Here is a 20,073-nt window from a genome sequence, read left to right as displayed (position 1 = left end):
TTCGTTTTGAGCTACCTTGATCAGCTGATTTAATGCTTCCTCGCGTTCGATATATGATATATATCCAGTTCGTGTATTTGTACAATTTTGGCAATTAAAAACGAATCTGCGACACAATGCAGTTATTCGTACAAGCGAAGACAGTGTTGACTTCAGTGTGAATAATTCATTAGGAGCTTCGATATGTGCTGCTGCTGATACGACGACTTTCTCTTCTAATAATGATGTGTCTAAATCTTCAATTTGAGTTGAGTTAATCGGAGGCCACGAGCTTCTCGGGTTGCTCAGCCAATCTGGGCCTTTCCACCACAAATGATGGTCAGCAAGTTCTTCCGGTGTAATGCCACGTGATATGGCATCTGCTGGATTGTGTGTTCCAGCGATATGGCACCACATACCTGATCGTGTCAAGTGTTGGATTTCTGACACACGATTAGCAATAAAAATGTGCCAGCGGGATGGTGGTGACGATAACCAACATTGGACGATGGTAGAATCAGTCCAAAACTGTGGTCTTGCAGAAATTTGGATACTACTTATGATCTTCTCATACAGGTGACTGAGAACGAGGGCGGAAGATAATTCTAGTCGAGGTATAGTCATCTTTTTCTTCTTACGTTTGGTATCATCTAGCGGTGCGACTCTAGATTTCGCAGTAATTAGGTTGACCGAAATGGATCCGGATACAGTAATACAGCGGAGGTAAACACAGGCACCGTATGCCTTCTCCGACGCGTCACAAAAACCGTGGATTTCCGCAGAAACAACATCATTGCTAAAGGCAATCCACCGTGGGATTCTCAGGTTTGTCAGCCCAACCATGCTTGAGCGATATGTGAGCCACCATTGTCGAAGCTCTTCCTTTAATGGTTCAGTCCACGAACACCCTTGTTTCCAAAGGTCCTGGAGAAATATCTTCGCTTGGACTATTACTGGTCCAACCAGTCCAAGCGGATCGAAAAGGCGAGCGAAATCGGATAATATTATTCGCTTGTTAATCTCGGTAGATTTATTCCACTGAGGTACAGTGAAGTGAAAATAATCTGAATGTGGCTCCCATATCAGACCCAACGTTTTAATGGTTCTTTCGGATGAGTCGAATTCAAGAGAATTACTCATGTTTTTCAGAGAATCTGGAATCTCTGCTAGGATTTCGGGACAGTTTGAGTTCCACTTTCTAAGTGTGAAACCCGCGCTTCGGAGTAGTCGAGTCAGTTCGTTATATATTTTCACGCCTTGTTCCGCGTTATCTACACCAGATAGGAGGTCATCCATGTAGAAGTCCTCGGACAGTATCTTCGCTGCCGTGGGATACTGCTGCTTGCCATCAACTGACAATCGCTGAAGGCACTTCGTGGCCAAATATGGTGCTGATGAAGTCCCATATGTGACAGTGGTAAGCTCGAAGGTTTTAATCGATTCGGTACCACAATCTCTCCACAAAATTCTTTGGAGATGGTAATCTGCTGGGTTGATGTTGATCATTCGGTACATTTTGGCTACATCAGCCACGATGGCAAATTTTCGGAGACGAAATCGGATTATTATTGAAAGCAGATCCTGTTGGATCAGAGGACCCACTAATAAGGCGTCATTCAGCGAAACCCCTGAGGAGCTCGCGCAGGACGCGTCGAACACGACCCGTAGTTTCGTTGTGGTACTGTCTGGTCGTATCACAGCATGATGAGGAAGGTAATAAGGGTAGGGCTCCGAACCTATTTCCTTCTCTGCTACAGAGATTTCTCGCATGTGCTTTAAATTTAAATATTCGTGTATGAATTCACTGTAAGCTGTCTTCAGCGAAGGGTTAGAGTCCAAGCAACGCTCCAAAGATAAAAAACGGCGCATGGCAATTGAACGGGATTCACCAAGCCTGGCGATTACATAATCCTTTTTCGGTAACGTGACATTGAATCTACCTGTTGAATCACGAGTGGTAGTTTCGTCGAATAATTTTTCGCACATCGATTCTTCCAATGAGAGAATGCTTGTTGTACGACATGTTTCTAACTCCCAAAATCGCGTAAGAATGTCGTCTATTTTTTCCTCGGTACATGGGTGTGAGAGTGTGGTCGATTCGATAGAAAAATTATCTGCTATTCTGCCGGAAACGATCCATCCAAAATGAGTATTGCGAAGGCTAGGTCCTCCTTTCTCCAACTTGAATTGACCGTCAACTAACAGGTCAAAGAACACTTGGGCCCCTAGGATTATGTCGATGCTGCTTGGGTTGTGGAATTCTGGATCCGCTAGCACAATGTCTCCAGGTAATCTCCATCTACTGACATCGATTCGTTTGACTGGTAAATCTGCGGTTACTTTAGACAGTACGTAAAATTGAAGTGGGATACTGAACTCTGATATTCGAGAACTGATTGTAGCAATAACAGATTGATTTGAAACCACGCCAGCTTGACCGATGCCTTTCACTTGAAGATTTTCTCGACGACGCTTACACTTCAATTTCTGAGCTAGGTTTTGTGTCATAAAAGACAGCTGAGATCCAGAGTCTAATAATGCTCGAGCAAATATTTTATGGCCGAAATCGTCAATTATGCCCACGAGGGCGGTAAAGAGAATGACGGTGTTCGAATAGGTTTTCGTGTTCACCGACATGACAGTGTTATGACTAGTAGAAGGGTAGTCTGTGGTGCTTGGGAACTGTGGTTGATTAATGCTTGGGTTTTCAGTGTGGGTGGATGGAGATTCTTCGTGTGGCAGTTGTATTGTCTGAGTGTGTGTTGAGTTCGGAGCTTGGTGTATGGATTGACTCTGTGGTGGTCGCGGGTTCGGTCCATTGTCACGTCTTCTAGGTTGCGTATTCGGGTGCTGAGCTGTTCTGGTTTGCGAACTAGCAGCAGCTGAATGTAGGAGAGTGTGATGGCTTTTTCCACAAGTATGACATGATCCTTTAGAACAAAAGCGTGCAATGTGACCTGGCGATAAACAATTCAAACATAACGACCTTCGTTTGACTTCCTCCACACGATCTACTGTTTTAAGTTTCGTAAATTTGTTGCACTTGAATGCAGAATGCATCTGCTCACTGCAGAAAGGACACAGCGTTGATTGCTGAATTGCTGTATGACTGGTTGTAGATGGACGATATTGTTTAGTAGGCTCCCCTCGGGTTGATCGAGCGGAAGCAATGTTCCGTAAAACTTGGCATTGATTTTTCAGAAACTCAATTAGTTCACTGTAAATCGGTACATTTTTCGAATTATGGTGGCTTTCCCAATTCCTGAGAGTGGCGGAATCTAAGCGTTGACACACCATATGCTGTAAGATGGTACTCATCCCATCTACTTCTTCACCCATCTTCTGTAACATCATGAGATTGGTTTCGAATTCACCCACGATTCGGTTTAATTGTTCATAGGATTCCCTCTCCATTGGTTTTATAGAAAATAATGCGTCTAGATGAGATTTTATTATAAGCTTTTTATTCTCGTAACAATTATTTAATGCTTGCCACGCAATATTATAATTTGCTGTCGTCATTTCGATTGATGAAATCTCCTTCAGAGCGTCCCCCGTCAATGATGTTCGCAGATATGTAAACTTGTCGATAGCCGACAAATGAGAATTGCTGTGGATGACGCTTGTAAAGGTGTCACGGAATGTAATCCACTCCCGGAGCTTTCCGCTGAAAGAAGGCATCTTTAATTCCGGGAGTTTGACCCTAGGCTGCGGTTCTGATGTCGTCGTGGATTGAGTTTGCGCTCGGGCTGAACTGGAACTTCCACCTGCAGGTATCGTGAAAGCAGCCAATGACTGCCGGAGATCATAATATGTATTTTCGAACTCTTGAATCACTTTGGCGTTTTCCAGTTCCCGTTTCTCTTGGATTTCAGCACGCAAGAGAGACCTCTCCTCCTCGGTTTCTACGGACTCCACAAACTCCTCGTCATCATCATGATCGTCAGTTAGCAATTCGATCTGCATACGTACTTCTACAAACTTATCGAATGTCTGGTCCAATTTTTCCATTCGTATTGGTATAGAATTTCGATCACGATCCTCCTGGTAATTCCTGATGAAAGTTTTCAGGTTATCAATAGAACTACGTAGAGTACGTTCCTTCTTAAACAGAAGTCGCATATTTTCCCTGGGCATGGTTATCACTTTTTTATCACTGCACCAATATAATAACTTGTGATTGACAGCGCGTAAATGTAGCGATTCGGAAAACTTTCGACTCGAAAACCTCGCGATACCACCAATAGAAACATACAGAGAATATCAATTATAAAATTTGAGATACATCAATCCAGGGCTCAACTCAGACAATTAATTAATTATATTGTAAACCACAGAATGCATGCATCAATTTTATTGTTTCATTTATTCCACCTATTGTTTCAACCACGTTTCTCACTTTCGTAATGGCAACCTGTCCATGCAAATCAGGTGCGCACCACAGACATACCTGCTTTGTTCTACTTAGCCTTTGTTCCAATTGTTCCAATTGTTCAATCTCAGAAATTCCGCGTGGTCCTAATTTCCTCCCAGCATCCGTGCAGCGGTGATGATGAAATCAGCGGACGATGAATTTTCCTGTCCTGTGTGATATAGCAGCTCTCTTTTTCGGCGCCAACTCCAGCTTCTATTGCTCAACGCACAATGAACAATGTGACGATGTGGATTCACTCTGGCTTTTCTCAACTTCACAGAAACTTTTTCCGGAATCCGGTTCGAAGGACCAAATGTTGGAGATACCTTGCACTGGTTCATTCGATTTAGTTTTGAGTGACACACGGATGCTGCATGATTTTGCATGCGAATTTATTGGAGGCATATACACGACTAACTCACTAATCTGAGTGGACTGTATTTTTATAGATTTGGTAGCGGAAACAGTGAGTAATTGGGAGAGTGGCGAACCTAATCTGAATTCCCCACTGCTTTTGCTCTTCGCCACTGGAGTCACTAAACGAGAGTTAGTGTACTTTGAGTGGATTCCGTTTTATAGCAAATAATCTTGCTAACTTCAACAGTAGCCATTCTCGAAATATTTAAAAAAAATATTTCTGATTTATTGTCTTTTTTATAGTAAATAATCCCTTTTAATATGTTTGTCGATGGGGGTCTTCGTAGCCACTTGGTTACGCGTTCGCTTACCAAGCGATCGATCGTGAGTTCAAACTCAGGGCCCTCAATTGACCATCTTTGTGTTGTTATAGAATAACTACGTCCACGCAACCATCATCAGCGATGGAAATCGATCCACGGTGGAACAAAGATCGATTCATGCATACAACTGCTCTGCTCTGCAAGAAACATCGGGCTGCTGTTCTATAAATAAATAACCCAACAATGATCAATATCAACTGTCTCCGCTGTCCGGTCTGCTGAACAATGGAAGAACAGAAAGAATACCCTTACGCCTAAATGGCTACTACTGTGTAATTTACCATAATGTAATGGAACAGAAAACTTAACGCCTAAATGGCTACTACTAACTACTGTGTAATTCACAATTTATAGAAACATAAACATATGTACATGTATACGATTAAACCCGGCTCTGTTACAGCTAAATGCTAATGAGCCTAATAAATAAATGAGATAAAAAAAAAATATGTTTGTCGTGTTATACCGTCATGTTCATGAAATTTTATGAATTTGCTTATAATTTCCAACAAATTTTCCAAATACATCATCATGGTTCATTTTTTTACACAAGCGTAACTTTTGAAAAGGGCGTATCGATTTTAGTAAGAGAAATCTTTGATAATTTATATCTCAAAAAATATGAGTCGTACCGAAATAGTGTGTTAGAAAGAGTTATAGAGTATTGTTGGCTTAATTTACAAAAAATATACACTGAGAAGAAAAATTAGTACTCTTTTTTTATTTACAAAATAAAATTTCAATTTGCGATATCAAAAAATATGTATTTTTTATATTTTTTTTTATTTTTTCATATAAAATAGAAGTCATGTAGAAAATTTAAAAAATAGGCCCAAGATGATAAAACTATTTTTGACGAAATTTTCGAAACATCGAATTTTTTGGAATTTTCGAAACTTCGAATTTTTGTATGTTAGCAATCAATCTTAGCTACAAATTATGAATTCTGATGTGATTTAAAACAAAAAAAAGTTAGTATCAATCTCCTTCTAAATGCAACCATTCTCGAGATATTTAAAAAAAATATTTCTAATTTATAATCTTTTTTGTAGTAAATAATCTCTTTTAATATGTTTGTCGTGTTATATCGTCATATTCATGAAATTTTATGAATTTTCTTATAATTTCCAACAATTTTTTTTGATTGATTGAAGTTTGTATTAAGATAAAAAAGATTTTTTAGTTTCGCTACGTTTTGTATTAACCCACATGTCTTCGAATGTTTCGTAACATAACTCCTAAACATATGTCTTTACCATAACGATGTATTTGGAAAAGTTGTTGGAAATTATAAGCGAATTCATAAAATCTCATGAACATGATGGTACAGCACAACAAACATATTTCAAGGGCCTATTTACTAATTAAAATACAATAAATTACAAATATTTTTTGTTAATATCTCGAGAATAGCTACATTTAGAAGAAGATTGATGATAACCTTTTTTGTTTTAAATAACATCAGGATTCATAATTTGTGATTAAAAATTACTGCTAACATAAAATAACTCGGAGTTTCGAAAATTCCTAAAAATTCGATGTTTCACAAAGTTCGTCAAAAATAGTTTTACCATCTTGGGCCCATATTTTAAATTTTCTACATGACTTCTATTTTATATGAAAAAATTGAGAAAAAATATTAAAAAAATCCTTTTTTTTTGATATCGCAAATTAAAATTCTATTTTGTAAACAGAAAAAAAGAGTACTAATTTTTCTTCTCAGTGTATATTTTTTTTCAAATTAAGCAAAGAATACTCTATAACTCTTTATAAGACACTATTTCGGTACGACTCATATTTTTTGAAATATAAATTATCAATAATTTCTCTTACTCAAATCGATACGGCTTTTTCAAAAGTTACGCTTGAGTCAAAAAATGAACCATGATGATGTATTTGGAAAAGTTGTTGGAAATTATAAGCGAATTCATAAAATCTCATGAACATGATGGTATAACACGACAAACATATTTAAAGGGCCTATTTACTATTAAAAAGACAATAAATTAAAAATATTTTTTTTAATATCTCGAGAATGGCTACATTTAGAAGGAGATTGATAATAACCTTTTTTGTTTTAAATCACATCAGGAATTCATAACTTGTGGTTAAAAATGACTAAAAATGTTAACATACAAAAATTCGAAGTTTCGAAAATTCCTAAAAATTGGATGTTCCACAAAGTTCGTCAAAAATAGTTTTACCATCTTGGGTCCATTTTTTAAACTTTCTGCATGACTTCTATTTTGTATGAAAAAAATTTAAAAAAAATAAAAAATATGTATTTTGGATATTGCAAATTGAATTTTTATTTTGTAAATAAAAAAAAAAAGAGTACTAATTTCTTTTCTCAGTGTATATTTTTTTTCATATTGAACCATCATCAACCATCATCACTCTTTTTTTTTTTTGAGATATAAAATATCAAAGATTTTTCTTACTAAAATCGATATGCCCTTTTCAAAAGTTACGCTTGAGTCAAAAAATTCCCAATTGCTGTGGAAAACTCATATTTCCTCCAAACCAAACGGAATACACACTTTCATTGGAATCTAAAATACAAGTTTTTAAAATCTGCATTTTTAGGACGATTTCATTTGGAATTGCTGTAATGGCTTTGCATTTGTGGCTTTGATTTGGTGGATTTTGGGCTGCATAACTTTAGGCCCATTTGAAATATGCGGATCTGGGGAATTTGAATCCAGAATTCCAACCAACCGTCCGGTGTTCTTCATTTCTAAAAATCTCCCACGAAGAGCACAGATGTGTGTGCATAAATCAAAAATTAATTTCCCGCTCTTGCTGAACACATTCCTTGTCTTGCTGGCAATGGGCAACTATTCAGGAATCGGCACGGCAAACGGTCAGCCAAAAATGAATTCCATTGCATTCCGATACCGCCCCGAGAGGACACACAGATTGGAATCGCTAGAGCTGCTCTTGCTCTCGGCTCCGACCCACCAGCAGCAGTTGCACCGCCCCGAGTGGGAGACCCGCTAGGTCCCCGTTTGTAATCCCATGTGGCACCAGCCTGCCCGAGGGAGCTTCGGTCAGTAATTACGATTCATGGTGGCTTTCATCTAATTGAAACCCCAAACCTCCCGACGAACTGTGTGTGTCCTGCTAGAGGACCCACCGCCGGAAGAGATCAAAGGCTAAAGTGATGGCAAATTTTAGGTTGGCTCAAAGGGAACAGATTGTAGATTTACACCTTTCAGCGCACCTTTTTTTCTGCTGAAGCTGGATCAACTGTGAAGGTTGTAACACCTTTGATTTTACGATATCACACGGCTGGTGCGCGTTCGAACTTATTGGCCTTTATTGTACACTCATCTGCTCGCATTTCACCGTCGCGAAAACAGCAAATTATTTGGTATCTGTTGATTGAAAATCTGGGAGCTAAATACAATGCTATTAAATTTGCACAGCGAGTTTCGTGTAATCTTCCATAATCAGGCAAAAGCTCGTCCCCTCCCCCCGTCAAAGCCACAAAGTAGTCAGCGCTAAATCCCCATCTAATCCCGAACAAATTCAACACAACCTTCCTTCCGCCCAATCTCCTCGGCTGGGTAAACATTTCATTACTAATCGCACCCAACTTTCGCACGTTTTTCCCATCTCGTTTCATGTCGTAATGGTCGTTTCATTTTCTGGCTGGCTTCATCCTTTTTCATGCTGGAATATCCTCGTGGAAATTTGCGCCACCCCGTCGCTGCCTACCGTCGGATCCGAACGGGGATAACCGCAGTCCCCTGCTGAAACAGATCAAGAACTCGGCCGAATCGCACATCGTTCTCGATTGCACCACGGAGAAAATCTACGAGGTGCTGAAGCAGGCCCAGCAGATCGGCATGATGAGTGACTACCACAGCTATCTGATAACGTCGCTGGTAAGTGTCGTGGTTGGGTTCTTTCCCGAACCATTCCTATTTCTAAAATTTAATTGTTTTCCCCCACGTAAACATCCATTGCAGGACCTCCACACCATCAACCTGGACGAGTTTAAGTACGGTGGCACAAACATCACCGCCTTCCGACTGGTGGACCCGGAGAACCCCGAAGTGGCCCAGGCCATCCACAACTGGACGCTGGGCGAGGCGCGTCTCGGGAAGAAAATTGATTTCCGAACAACGGTGAGTTTCGTGTTTTTGTCAACGCTCGAAACCGCTCTGCTGAAGCTATCCCCGGGTGGGGGTGGGATCGTTTTGATTTTCTTCCGGTTTCTTTCGCCAAAGTTTCCCGGATTAAACGCTTTTTTGTTTTGTTTTCATTCTATCCCATTTTCACTTTGGATAAATATTTCAATTTCCGCGTTTAGATTAATTTCCCTTCATCATCAGTGTAAAACTTAAAGAGTTGACCAGCGTTTGTTGAAACAAAACATCGCCCATGTCCTTCATTTCCAAACACATAAACACGAGAGCTTATTATTCCAACGAGCGCCATCTAGTCGCTGCTCAGTTACTTAACAGTAACAAGAAAACTGAATCTTTTTACGCGCGATTCTAGTTCGATGCTTCTTTGCCTTTTATTGCCAACGAATTTATGTCTTTTTGCTACTACTTTGCTATTAATCCACGGAACCTGACAGCAATAACAAGAATCCCTAATGGAAACAATCGTTAGACGATCGGGATTCTGTTCTGCATTTATGGCTCGATGTGTGGCGTGCCCTTCCGGCACAGTGGCCGACAGTCATTTGGAGACGGCAGTTACAACACAAAACGTATTATGTTTTTAACGTAGGACTACGTCTAACTATTTTGACTAATTCTACCGCCAGTCGAATCAAATGAATTTGGCAATTGCTTTCCTGACCTACTTGTTGATTTATAGAGACTTTCAAATTTGCAGTTCATTCGTTTCTAGCCTTGAAAAGGGCCCTTGGGAACAACTCAATTCAAACTCTAACTGCTTTGACAAAGACACTTCATTGTCGTTCCATGCTCCTCAGAAGATAATGTCCGCTTTATAATCAAATCATCAAATAACGTTCTTGTGCTGCTTTTCGAGTACAACATTCATTTTCTAACCACAAGAATGAGTTCTGATATGCCAAATTCATCGTTCTCGCATCGTTCGCGGTATAAGTGACAGAAGCGGCAGCGGTCAACGAGTTTTAATTTTTGTTACGCTCATACACATTTTGTTAGGCTCCTCAGACTGCCGACTTTTTGTCACAATTTTGTGACAATCGTCATCCATCGCTTTCGTGTAATCGATCCTGCACACAGTGACGATACTGTTGCAAAATTGCCTGTGGCTGCATTCAGTTTGTCTGGAGAAATGCAATGGCAAAATGAGGATACAAGTTTCGACGTCGCGTGGAAAAAAATAAATCCATTGGCGCTTTTCAGGGCCACTAAACCTTCCACAGAAGAGTTATCACGAGTTATTACAGTACGCATGCGTTCTAAACTGTTAGCCAAAAATAATAAAATACGTAGTACAGGGCGGACTCGATTATACAATGTCTCCGATTTATTGCTCACTGTATCGAATCATGTATATAATCGAGTCAAAAAATTTATTCTGACGTAGGACTACGTCTTTGATTTCTATATAGGGGGGTCACTCTACGAAAAATGTAACGTTTATTAAGAGTTTCAAATGCATATTACGCAGAATCGTTCTTACGATGTATGTTATAATATATACCATAAGACGGAAAATTTATCCAGCATTTTTTTCGCCTGAGACATCAGTGGAAATAATAAAACAAGTGAGCGATTTAACAAATAAAACAGATATGTTTTGCGAGCGGATGCGAAGGTAAATCATGTATTATGCATTCTTTCTTCCAACTTCGTTCCCATGAATGTTGTGTGTTATACAAAATTGCGTGCAATAATTCGTTCTATCTAACAAATTTTCAAGATCTTAAAGTAATTAGATGCAAGATTTCATGCATCATTCGAACTTCATGCAAGATTTCATGAGTGATCGTTCATTAATTAGGAGGAGGCAGCGATTATCATGCGAAGACTTATTGAGATCGGCATTACATCGCATCACAAAAATGAAACGAAATGAAATATTAATATTCTTCATGACTCATATTCATAATTCTCAATGACTCAATGCCTTCTTTGATAGATTGAGCAGTAGAACCAATACGACATAATTGTGATAGCTGCAAACGAACATTATTTCACCGGAAAAAAAAGTTGATGGGTCTGAGCCTAGGGACACGGACGGGATCTTGACATAGGACTGTTATTGTGTGTAGTAATTGCATTTAAATTGAGTTTTTCATTGTTCAAAATCTGTATTTTTTTCTCTTTTGATACATCAAATGGATGCCCTGGAAAAACCGTTTCCTGTATGCACTCGTATACTTCAAACAGGTTAGATGACATAACGTGGTAAAATTCGGTACCGCATTCTGTTCAAAAATGTACACAAAAATACCATTAAAGCAATTACTACCCTTTTCTTCTGTTTATTCAATCATGCAGAAGAAGACAAAGAGTCATCATGTACCATTTTTAAACACAAGTCTAAATAGTTAAGACCTACATAAATAAAAGCCTTAGTCAAATAAATTTATGACTAAAAAAATATATTATAGATAAAAATAGCATTATCTCCTTCGTTACCACGTTGTCCGGAACATTGTTTGTAATAACTTTATAGCCCTGTAAGATCGCGACTACTCAAGCTATCATAATCTGATTAACGTGGGTATACCCTTTCGATCTTCCAAATCAGCAGCCATTTAAATTCATTTATTGCATTTTTACATAACCAAACAACATACTCGATATTATGACATCCTGGACCACAATTACACAAATTGTTAGTAGTGAGACCTACACGATAAAAACATGAACTGAGCACAATTTGATTGGACAACATACAATATAATATAGAATTAATGCCTATTATCGGTAAATGGAGAATAATTCATTTTACGCATCAACTCATATTACTCGTTGCGTCGGGCGGGAAGCGACTGGATAGTGCAATCAAAACAAAACATACCCAATTAGATCGTCAAATTGTTAACTTTTTTTACTATATTCACTGTTCATATTTCAAGCAAAAAAAAATCTGGATAAATTTGCTGTCTAATTATATATAACACAACATATGTCGCAATAACCATTTTGAGTAAGATGTGTTTGAAAACTCTTAATAAATCGTTACGTTTTTCGTAGAGTGGCCCCCCTATATAGAAATCAAAGACATAGTCCTATGTCAAAATTATGAGAATAAGACAATGGAAATCACAATGGGATAGCTTTCCATTAAAAGTAAAGCAACTTCATGATTTCGTGTGTATTTACCTGGAAATATCACGGAATCGTGAGTACTTCCAACATGTTTTTTCGTCCCTCCCCTTTAAATTTCATATTCAACCAATGACGATATATATTTTTAGTTTACCGATTCACATATAATTCATCTACCATTCCACCCTGTTATGTGTCCCACTAATATTCATCAATCATTTTCAGTTAGACAGTTGAACTTCCTACCAGAAGCTTATTGTCTTTCTTTGTTCGTTACAAACCGTTTGAGGGTTATGAGTACATACAACAAACGGCCCTTTTCAGGGCTAGTATTTAAAGTTTAAAAAAAAAGTTGAACTAACAGATTTTTGAACAATGAAAAGAATTACATTCAAAATAAACAAGTGTTCTGAACAATCACAGTCCTACGTCAAACTTCCGTCCATGCCCTAGGCTCAGACCCTTCTACTTTTTTTTTATTTGTTATTAATACATTTATTTTTCGTTTTTTGAATATAAAAAATGAATTTGATTTTTGATCCAAACCCTGAAAATCATGAAATACTTTTCACATATAAAAAACCTGAATTCTTTCAGAGGATCATATTTAATAAAAAAAAAATCTTCTACTCATATGTTTGAATTTTAATTTGGTGGAATGAATGATCTTCTGCTATCAATAAGAATAACTGGATCGTTCCCAGTTTATGTAATCATGAATTTATGTAATCCTGAATATCTGATATATGGAATAAGACGAAATGATACTTTAATTTTAAAAAAAACTAGGACTTTTCAACCAACTGGTCAAAAAAAGTTACAACAACAATCTTATTCCACATGCGAATTCGTCAGAACAGCCACAAAAAAATAACGATGTTCAAAGATCAGGAGAGCCCGAACATCAATTTTGACGACTTGTGGGAAATTCATGATTGAATTGTCCGTGAAAGCAATTACTTGCATGGAAATGACAAAGCTGTAAAAACCGGACATTTTAAACCGTTTTCGCACATTTGTGCGGAACTACGCGATGTATATCATAAATATAAATAATATATAGAATAAACAATATACAGAACAAAAATGTTTCTGTTTCAGATATTTGAATTGTTGAAAATACCCCTTTTATAATGGAAAAAAAGCACTAGAAGAAAACATAAAAACATTTTTTTTCTATAAATTTTGTGATATTCATGTTTTTTCACCAATTGCGAAGAATCCAATTACGAAGAAAATATGTTCAATACGGAAAAGTTAACTTCAATTCATATACAGTAAGTTACCTCTAATTCGACATCTAGCTAATTGGACAGACCTGTAATGCGACACGAATAATTGGAGATTTTCGCCTCTCATTGGACATTTTTGTTCGGGACCCAAATTATGGCCCCAAATTGGAAGTCGCCACCAGACGTCGACATTGTACCACTGTCATCGCGAATCGTCAATTACAGGTCACGATCGCCTCTAAAGTGACACTGAGAAGTCCTCGGTATGTCGAATTAGAAGTAAGATACTGTATTTTAAGTTCAATATTAACTAACATTGTTTCGGGAAGAGTTTGTTGCACGATGCAAAGCTTGTTTTCATTTTTAAAGCCCATGAAGAGATGTTGCAAATACGTTGGTAAACCAAACAACAACCGCAGCACTAAAATAATCACAAATACAATTAATTATAACGGCAAAAAAATCTAGCAAATTAGTAAAATTAGTCTAACTAATTATTTCTCTCAGTGTGGCTATTGATCGATTAATCGAATATTTGGGGTGATTATAATCGCATCGAATAATTCTAGAGCAACATGTCAAAAGGTTCCATCTTCTTTGATCGATTCTCTTCATCAACTTTCTCTTACGATAACCACGGTGTTTCAGACAGATTTTGCTCAGTTTTTCCGTGTAGTTTGATAAACGAGATTCCCTTTCACACTCCTTATCGTCGAAAATATAAAGAAATGCGTTTACCGATGAGGTATTGATGAAAGAGAATGTAGATGAAGAGAATCGATCAAAGAAGATAGACCCCTTTGACATGTTGCTCTAGAATTAACAGCTGACAAATATTCGATTAGCTGATGAACGATTATTTTCAAAAATCGGGGATCACTAGGTAAGGCATCAACAGCCCGGTCTACATTGTTGTGCCAAATCGGTCCCAACAAATGGAGTCGACAACGGTACCGATGTCGTGCCATTTTGCAATGATTTTGTCGACCTATCTTTCGTATTTGACAACCAATTACGAGCCAAACCTGTGCCAATCTGGCACCGTGTCGACCGAACGGAAAACTGCTCGATCCTTGTTATGGCTCTATTTTTATTTGAGAAAAATAAAACAAAAAATTAAATTTATGTTGTTTACTGATATTTATTATTTTTATAAATTTATACAGTTATATTATGTTTACCCCCCCGACACTACATTATAAATACTTTAAACGGATTGACTAACATTTATGGTAAACTATCTAAAGCTAAACATTTTCGACTATCAATAATTAATTATTTCAGTTTTGAATTTTCGCAATATTTCTTCATAATCTCGCCGTAGGACCCAGCACGACCGTTTCCAACGCTATCGGGTGATTTCTATCGTCATCAGGTACATCTCAAGAAATGTAAATTTCATCATCGGATATTTGGTTGCAATCAGCTCAACTATCGTTATCGCATTCTGCAATACCTGGCCTCGACAACATTAACAGTTGAGACGGTAGAGTTTGTTTCTGGAATAATTTAACAAAATCAATAATATGAAAATAAATTATTCCCATTCGTACTTACGCGTCTTGAGCTTCAATGTTCTTGATAAAGTTGTTGTTGGGTTATCGAGTGCGCTACAGTGTAATGATTCCACCAGTCAGTTTATGTTTATAATCACGACGTTCGATTGCACATCACTGATATGCCGGGGTCATCCATCATCTCCATCGATGTTGTCATTCATTCAATACATCATCGGACTACGAAAATTCGACACTCTTTCGAAATGATTTTCCTGCCACCACCATATTTTTGTAATCACAGATGTTTCCGCTTGAATATGTCCTCTAGGTGTTCGGCGTTTGTCGCATTTTTAACATAAATCAACACATAACGATTTCCTCCATCGTGCATATCATTGGAACATTTATGCTGTTGATATGTTGCTTTGCTACTTCTGCCGCGATTTCAACGAGTATTAGAAATATGATACCAGCGGCGGCTTGTTTGTCTGTATGCTGAATCTGTTTCTGAAATTAAATGAAGAATATAATATTTATATTGCAAAAATGTAAATAAAAGCTTTTTATACTTACACAATTTGACTCTCGATACATTCTCTGTTGTGTTTCCAATGACAGCTTAGAGAGAAAGAGAGAAGGCAAATTCTACAGTGATGCCGTTTCGCTCAGTACTCGTTATCACGAATATTTATAGCTGAAGCTGTAGGCAGTGCTGCTTGCGGGGGGCAGAGCGGGGTTAGATTCCGGCACTTTTGTAGCACTTTATGGGGCTCGGTCGGCATCGGACCGATAACCGCTCGAAAATAAGTTAGAGCGGGAGAGCAGGCGATGGGAGCAGGGATGACAGGTGATTTTTTCGGATGTCTTCATATGGTACGAAAAAATGTCTTCAAATGTCTTTCACAATCATATTGAAGGAAACTAAAATTCATAATCTAATTTTAAACAATGTTTGATAGAGTATTGTATGTAATTAATATTGTTATAAAACATATATCATTGAGCTTACCTTTAGATTTTGAAATTTATTCTAAAAAATATGAAAAAAGACTTTATTGCGCAACTGAGAACAGAAATTTTATGAGTTTAGAAATGATAATTGTCTTGATAAACCGTTGATTGAATGAATATCTCAATTCTTCCACAAACATTTTTATAAATAGCTCTATTTGTTTATTTCAGCTTTGAAGTTTTAGTTGTAACTCAAACAATGTCCAGAATAAATAATTATTGAAACGATATGTAACCGGGGAATTTTAGATTTGTAAAGTGGTCGTGAAAAAAAGCGAGTGAATGACCGCGAGACAAAATTCTCCATGATTTACTAAAGACAAAAGTAAGTAGGTTACACTGTTGAAAAACAAACAAATGACACTGAGACAAAAGCCTGACTTCTTTTGACGATATTTTCGGCCATTAGTAGGAACTTTATGGAAACAATATCTCCCAAAAATCCACATACACTATCATACTAAAACGGGGGGTCTCCGTAGCCACATTGGTTGCGCGTTCGCTTAGTAAGCGATCGATCGTGAGTTCAAAACTCAGGGCCCTCATTGACCATCTTTGTGTTGTTACAGAATAGCTACGTCCACGCGACAATCATCAGCGATGGAGATCGATCCACGGTCGAAATAAGATCGATTCATCCATACAACTGCTCTGCTCTGCAAGACACATCGGGCTACTGTTCTATAAATAACTCAACAATGATCAAACAACTGTCTCCGCTGTCCGGTGGTCCAACTGGATAATGGAAGAACAGAAAGAATACCCTTACGCCTAAATGGCTACTGTGTGAATGTACCACCATATGTAATGGTATAGAAGGAATACTGGCGAATGGCAACTGTGTAATGTGCTAATTATAGATATGATAACCATGTGACATGTACACGATTAAAATTCGGCTCTGTTTCAGCTAAAATACTAATGAGCCTTAAAATAAATAAATGGGATAAAAAAAAAATCATACTAAAATGTCTTCACATATTTCATAATGTCTTCAAAATGTCTCCACAAAATCAAATGTCTTCACAGTAAGTCAAATGTCTCCAAAATGAAAACATGTCTTCAAACATGGCATCTCTGGATAAGAGAGCATTTTCATAGTATTTCGAAAAGTGTTTAGCAGACCTTACATATATTAGCATATATTTTTGGAAAACAAAAACAAAACTGGCATCTCTGAAACCGAAAGGAACAGCCTGTATTTGTGAAGCGATGGGTTCATGATGGGTTTTTGAGAAGGAAAAACGAATTTTAGCGTGAGAATTATAAATGAAAATTAACATTCCTTATTAAATTGGATTTTTTTTCTCTATTCTCTGCAAGTGGTGAAAAAATTCTACATGAAAATTGTGTCTGAAATAGATTTTATATTACAAAAATAAGTTTTAGAAGGAATATCAGAGAATTTTACTGAATAGATTGAGTTAGGGTCAGGACTACTTGCTTCAAATAAACCAATAACGCCAAGTAGAAGTTTTCATTCAAATTTCATCAATTTAAAATTGAATTTGAGCCTTCTAATCTGATGGAGAATAGTTTGGATCCCAAATTCGAATGTCGCCACTGGTTATCGTGGATACTTTCGTAGTCCCTGGTTGATGGCGATATTGACCGTGTAATGTGGCGGAATATTGATTGAGGTTAGGTCGAATGATATTGCAAGGTGCCCCTTAAAATGGAAGAAACAAAAAATTTACTCTTGTCAACAAGTTTGACAAGCTTCTCTCCGAAATCTCATCGGGTGTCAATTGAGCCTCGGTCACACCTTCAATTGATAGCGACAAAAGTAGATCTTAAAGAACGGCATAATGAGAGACTTGAATGGAGGAGCGGTCATTACATTGAATGGAAGAAATACAGTGAGAAGAGGTACGTACGAATTAAACATACCCATTCGTCAAATCAGCTAATGAGCTCGCGATATTCATGTAAAAAAAATTGTTGTCAAGCATGATTGATGGTAAAAGGTACAGGAATACTACTCAAATATTCGAAAAGCTATTTAAATTGACAGCCCTTGATGTAGTCCTACGTCTCTTCGGTTATGTCCCTGACATTACACACCGGTTTTTTTTTTTCAAACATCGGCACGAATTTTCCGGACATCCCAATAAAGTTATAGATAAAACTTCACCAACGCATCACGCCGCGTATTTTCAACTGAAAGAGCAACATTAACTCCACACTGTGAGTCACTGTGGTGAGTCCAGATCATCAACAGGCGTATAATTTCATTTGTTGAGTTGCATCCGAAGAAAATTGATTTATCGACTGTGTGTGTGGAGGATATGTTTTATTCATTTCGGTTTAGCTCTCTGTGGAAAGCGTTCCAAGTAAGAGGCAGCACAACATTTGCCCACTGGCCGCTACTTGCGCGTATCTGTGCGCATATGAAGCACATCGTGTGATGATAACAAGCTATCCCCGATGGTCGGTTCACTGGTTCATTTCTGCTTCCATCATCATCCATCCACCCAATTCTACCACCGAACAGCTCATAAATCATTCATACACGCCTTCCACCATCACCTCTAATATCTAACTTTGTAACTTTTCTTCCTTTTGTTTTTTCGGTGCTATTTTTCATCACGCCCCCGTATCCTGCCCGGGCCGGCTTTCTGCGATGGAAACTAACAGGAGAACGTGACTGTCATCAAGGTGAGTAGAGAAGAAGAGTTGTTTGTCCAAGTCACATCCTCCGCACCCCTCCTCAGAAATTATTCTTTTCACGATGTTCCGCATCAGTGATGCGCCACTTCTCGACGACGAAGACGACGATGTTTGTGATTTGCTCCTTTTTTTTTTTGGTTCTGCGGCTAAATGTGTAATACGGCATTAGACACACAAATAACCCTTTTCTTAGGCCGCTCGCGTGGAACAGATTTGGCCAGAGCACGGAACCACACAAAAAAGAACAAGAAACAAAAGGCAGCGGCAGGACTCCAAGAGTCACATACGTGTCTCTGGTTGGGAAGGAAACATGACACTCCACACGAAAAGGCTATTCAAAACGGTTTCTCCTCAGATGGATGACGGGCTATTAGTTTTCTGTGAAGGGGCTGTGAGATGAATCCGTAAGCGAGGTTTGCCAAATTTTGTTCTGAGCCCGTGAAGAAACGGGTGAATGAAACTACCCCACCTTCGGCGGAGGATAGTGGATGCTCGATGGGAGTATCCACTTATTATGTTCCATCCGAAGAGACACACTTAGTCACATGGGAGGAATCGGTGGGCTTGGCGGGCGTATCCCGAGTAGAAAGGTTCCTCTCAGAGACAATTATCTGGAATAATTTTGCAACTATGGAATGTGTGGAAAATAGAAAAAAGGTCTAGGGATGGAAGGTGACAATTGTATCACGAGGAACAAAGAATACTTTTATCAAGCTCAACTTTCAGCGGATAGATATAAACATTAAACAACACAATGCATGACGCATGAGATGAGGAAAATATGGTCCCTCTCTAATATGTGTAAAATTTGCTACGGACATGAGAACGGAGTGAATCACGACTGCTCGATCCGTTTGTACAATTTATTCTGACACCTTTGCTTCTGAGTACGAAGTCTTTTTTCTTCAACCGTTCGATTGAGCAAACATCTTGTTTCTAGGATAGTCTCACCACAGGAAAACAAGAGTACGGAAGATTACTCAAAAATACTGAATTCAAAGTGGAATGATTTACATATGAAATACCGATATTCGGGACAACATCATATTTCTGACACTTTGTTCTAACATCTTGAAATACTGAAATGCACTGATGATATAACTATAAAATTAATATCACAATTGCTTCTTTAGAGTAATCCCTTGTTTCACTATCACTTCATTTGAGAGTTACATTTGAATTATTACATAGCAGGAAAAAATCCAACAGCACTACTCATCATCGTTTGTGTTTGACGTTTGCTTAGCGTGAGCACGTAGAATTTACCCCTTCATCAATATTTAAATTTCTCTC

The 20,073-nt window shown here is 38.0% G+C and overlaps 1 protein-coding gene and 1 long non-coding RNA gene across 4 annotated transcripts in view; one reads left to right on the top strand and one right to left on the bottom strand.

Annotated features, from left to right (window-relative positions):
• The window catches only part of LOC129763224 (glutamate receptor ionotropic, kainate 2), a 420,593-nt gene that overhangs the window by 272,838 nt on the left and 127,682 nt on the right, over positions 1 to 20,073 (top strand). For all 3 annotated transcript variants that reach the window (XR_008740836.1, XM_055762105.1, XM_055762106.1), the window contains exons 6-8: positions 8,882 to 9,023; positions 9,108 to 9,266; positions 18,748 to 18,768. Coding sequence is in view for 2 of the 3 variants with exons in the window: in XM_055762105.1 (XP_055618080.1) it covers positions 8,882 to 9,023; positions 9,108 to 9,266; positions 18,748 to 18,768 (322 nt within the window). In the remaining variant the exon portion in view is untranslated. The remainder of the gene's footprint in view (positions 1 to 8,881; positions 9,024 to 9,107; positions 9,267 to 18,747; positions 18,769 to 20,073) is intronic.
• Positions 14,770 to 15,742, bottom strand: LOC129763225 (uncharacterized). Its single transcript, XR_008740837.1, has 3 exons — positions 15,673 to 15,742; positions 15,158 to 15,606; positions 14,770 to 15,099 (listed from the first exon to the last, which is right to left on the bottom strand). It is a non-coding gene; the product is annotated as an uncharacterized LOC129763225 (long non-coding RNA).

This window comes from Toxorhynchites rutilus, chromosome 1 (genome assembly GCF_029784135.1).
Source record: "Toxorhynchites rutilus septentrionalis strain SRP chromosome 1, ASM2978413v1, whole genome shotgun sequence".
In the NCBI taxonomy this organism is placed as follows: domain Eukaryota; kingdom Metazoa; phylum Arthropoda; class Insecta; order Diptera; family Culicidae; genus Toxorhynchites; species Toxorhynchites rutilus.
Note: the sequence above shows the minus strand (reverse complement) of the source record. Positions and strands in the feature narration are given on the sequence as shown.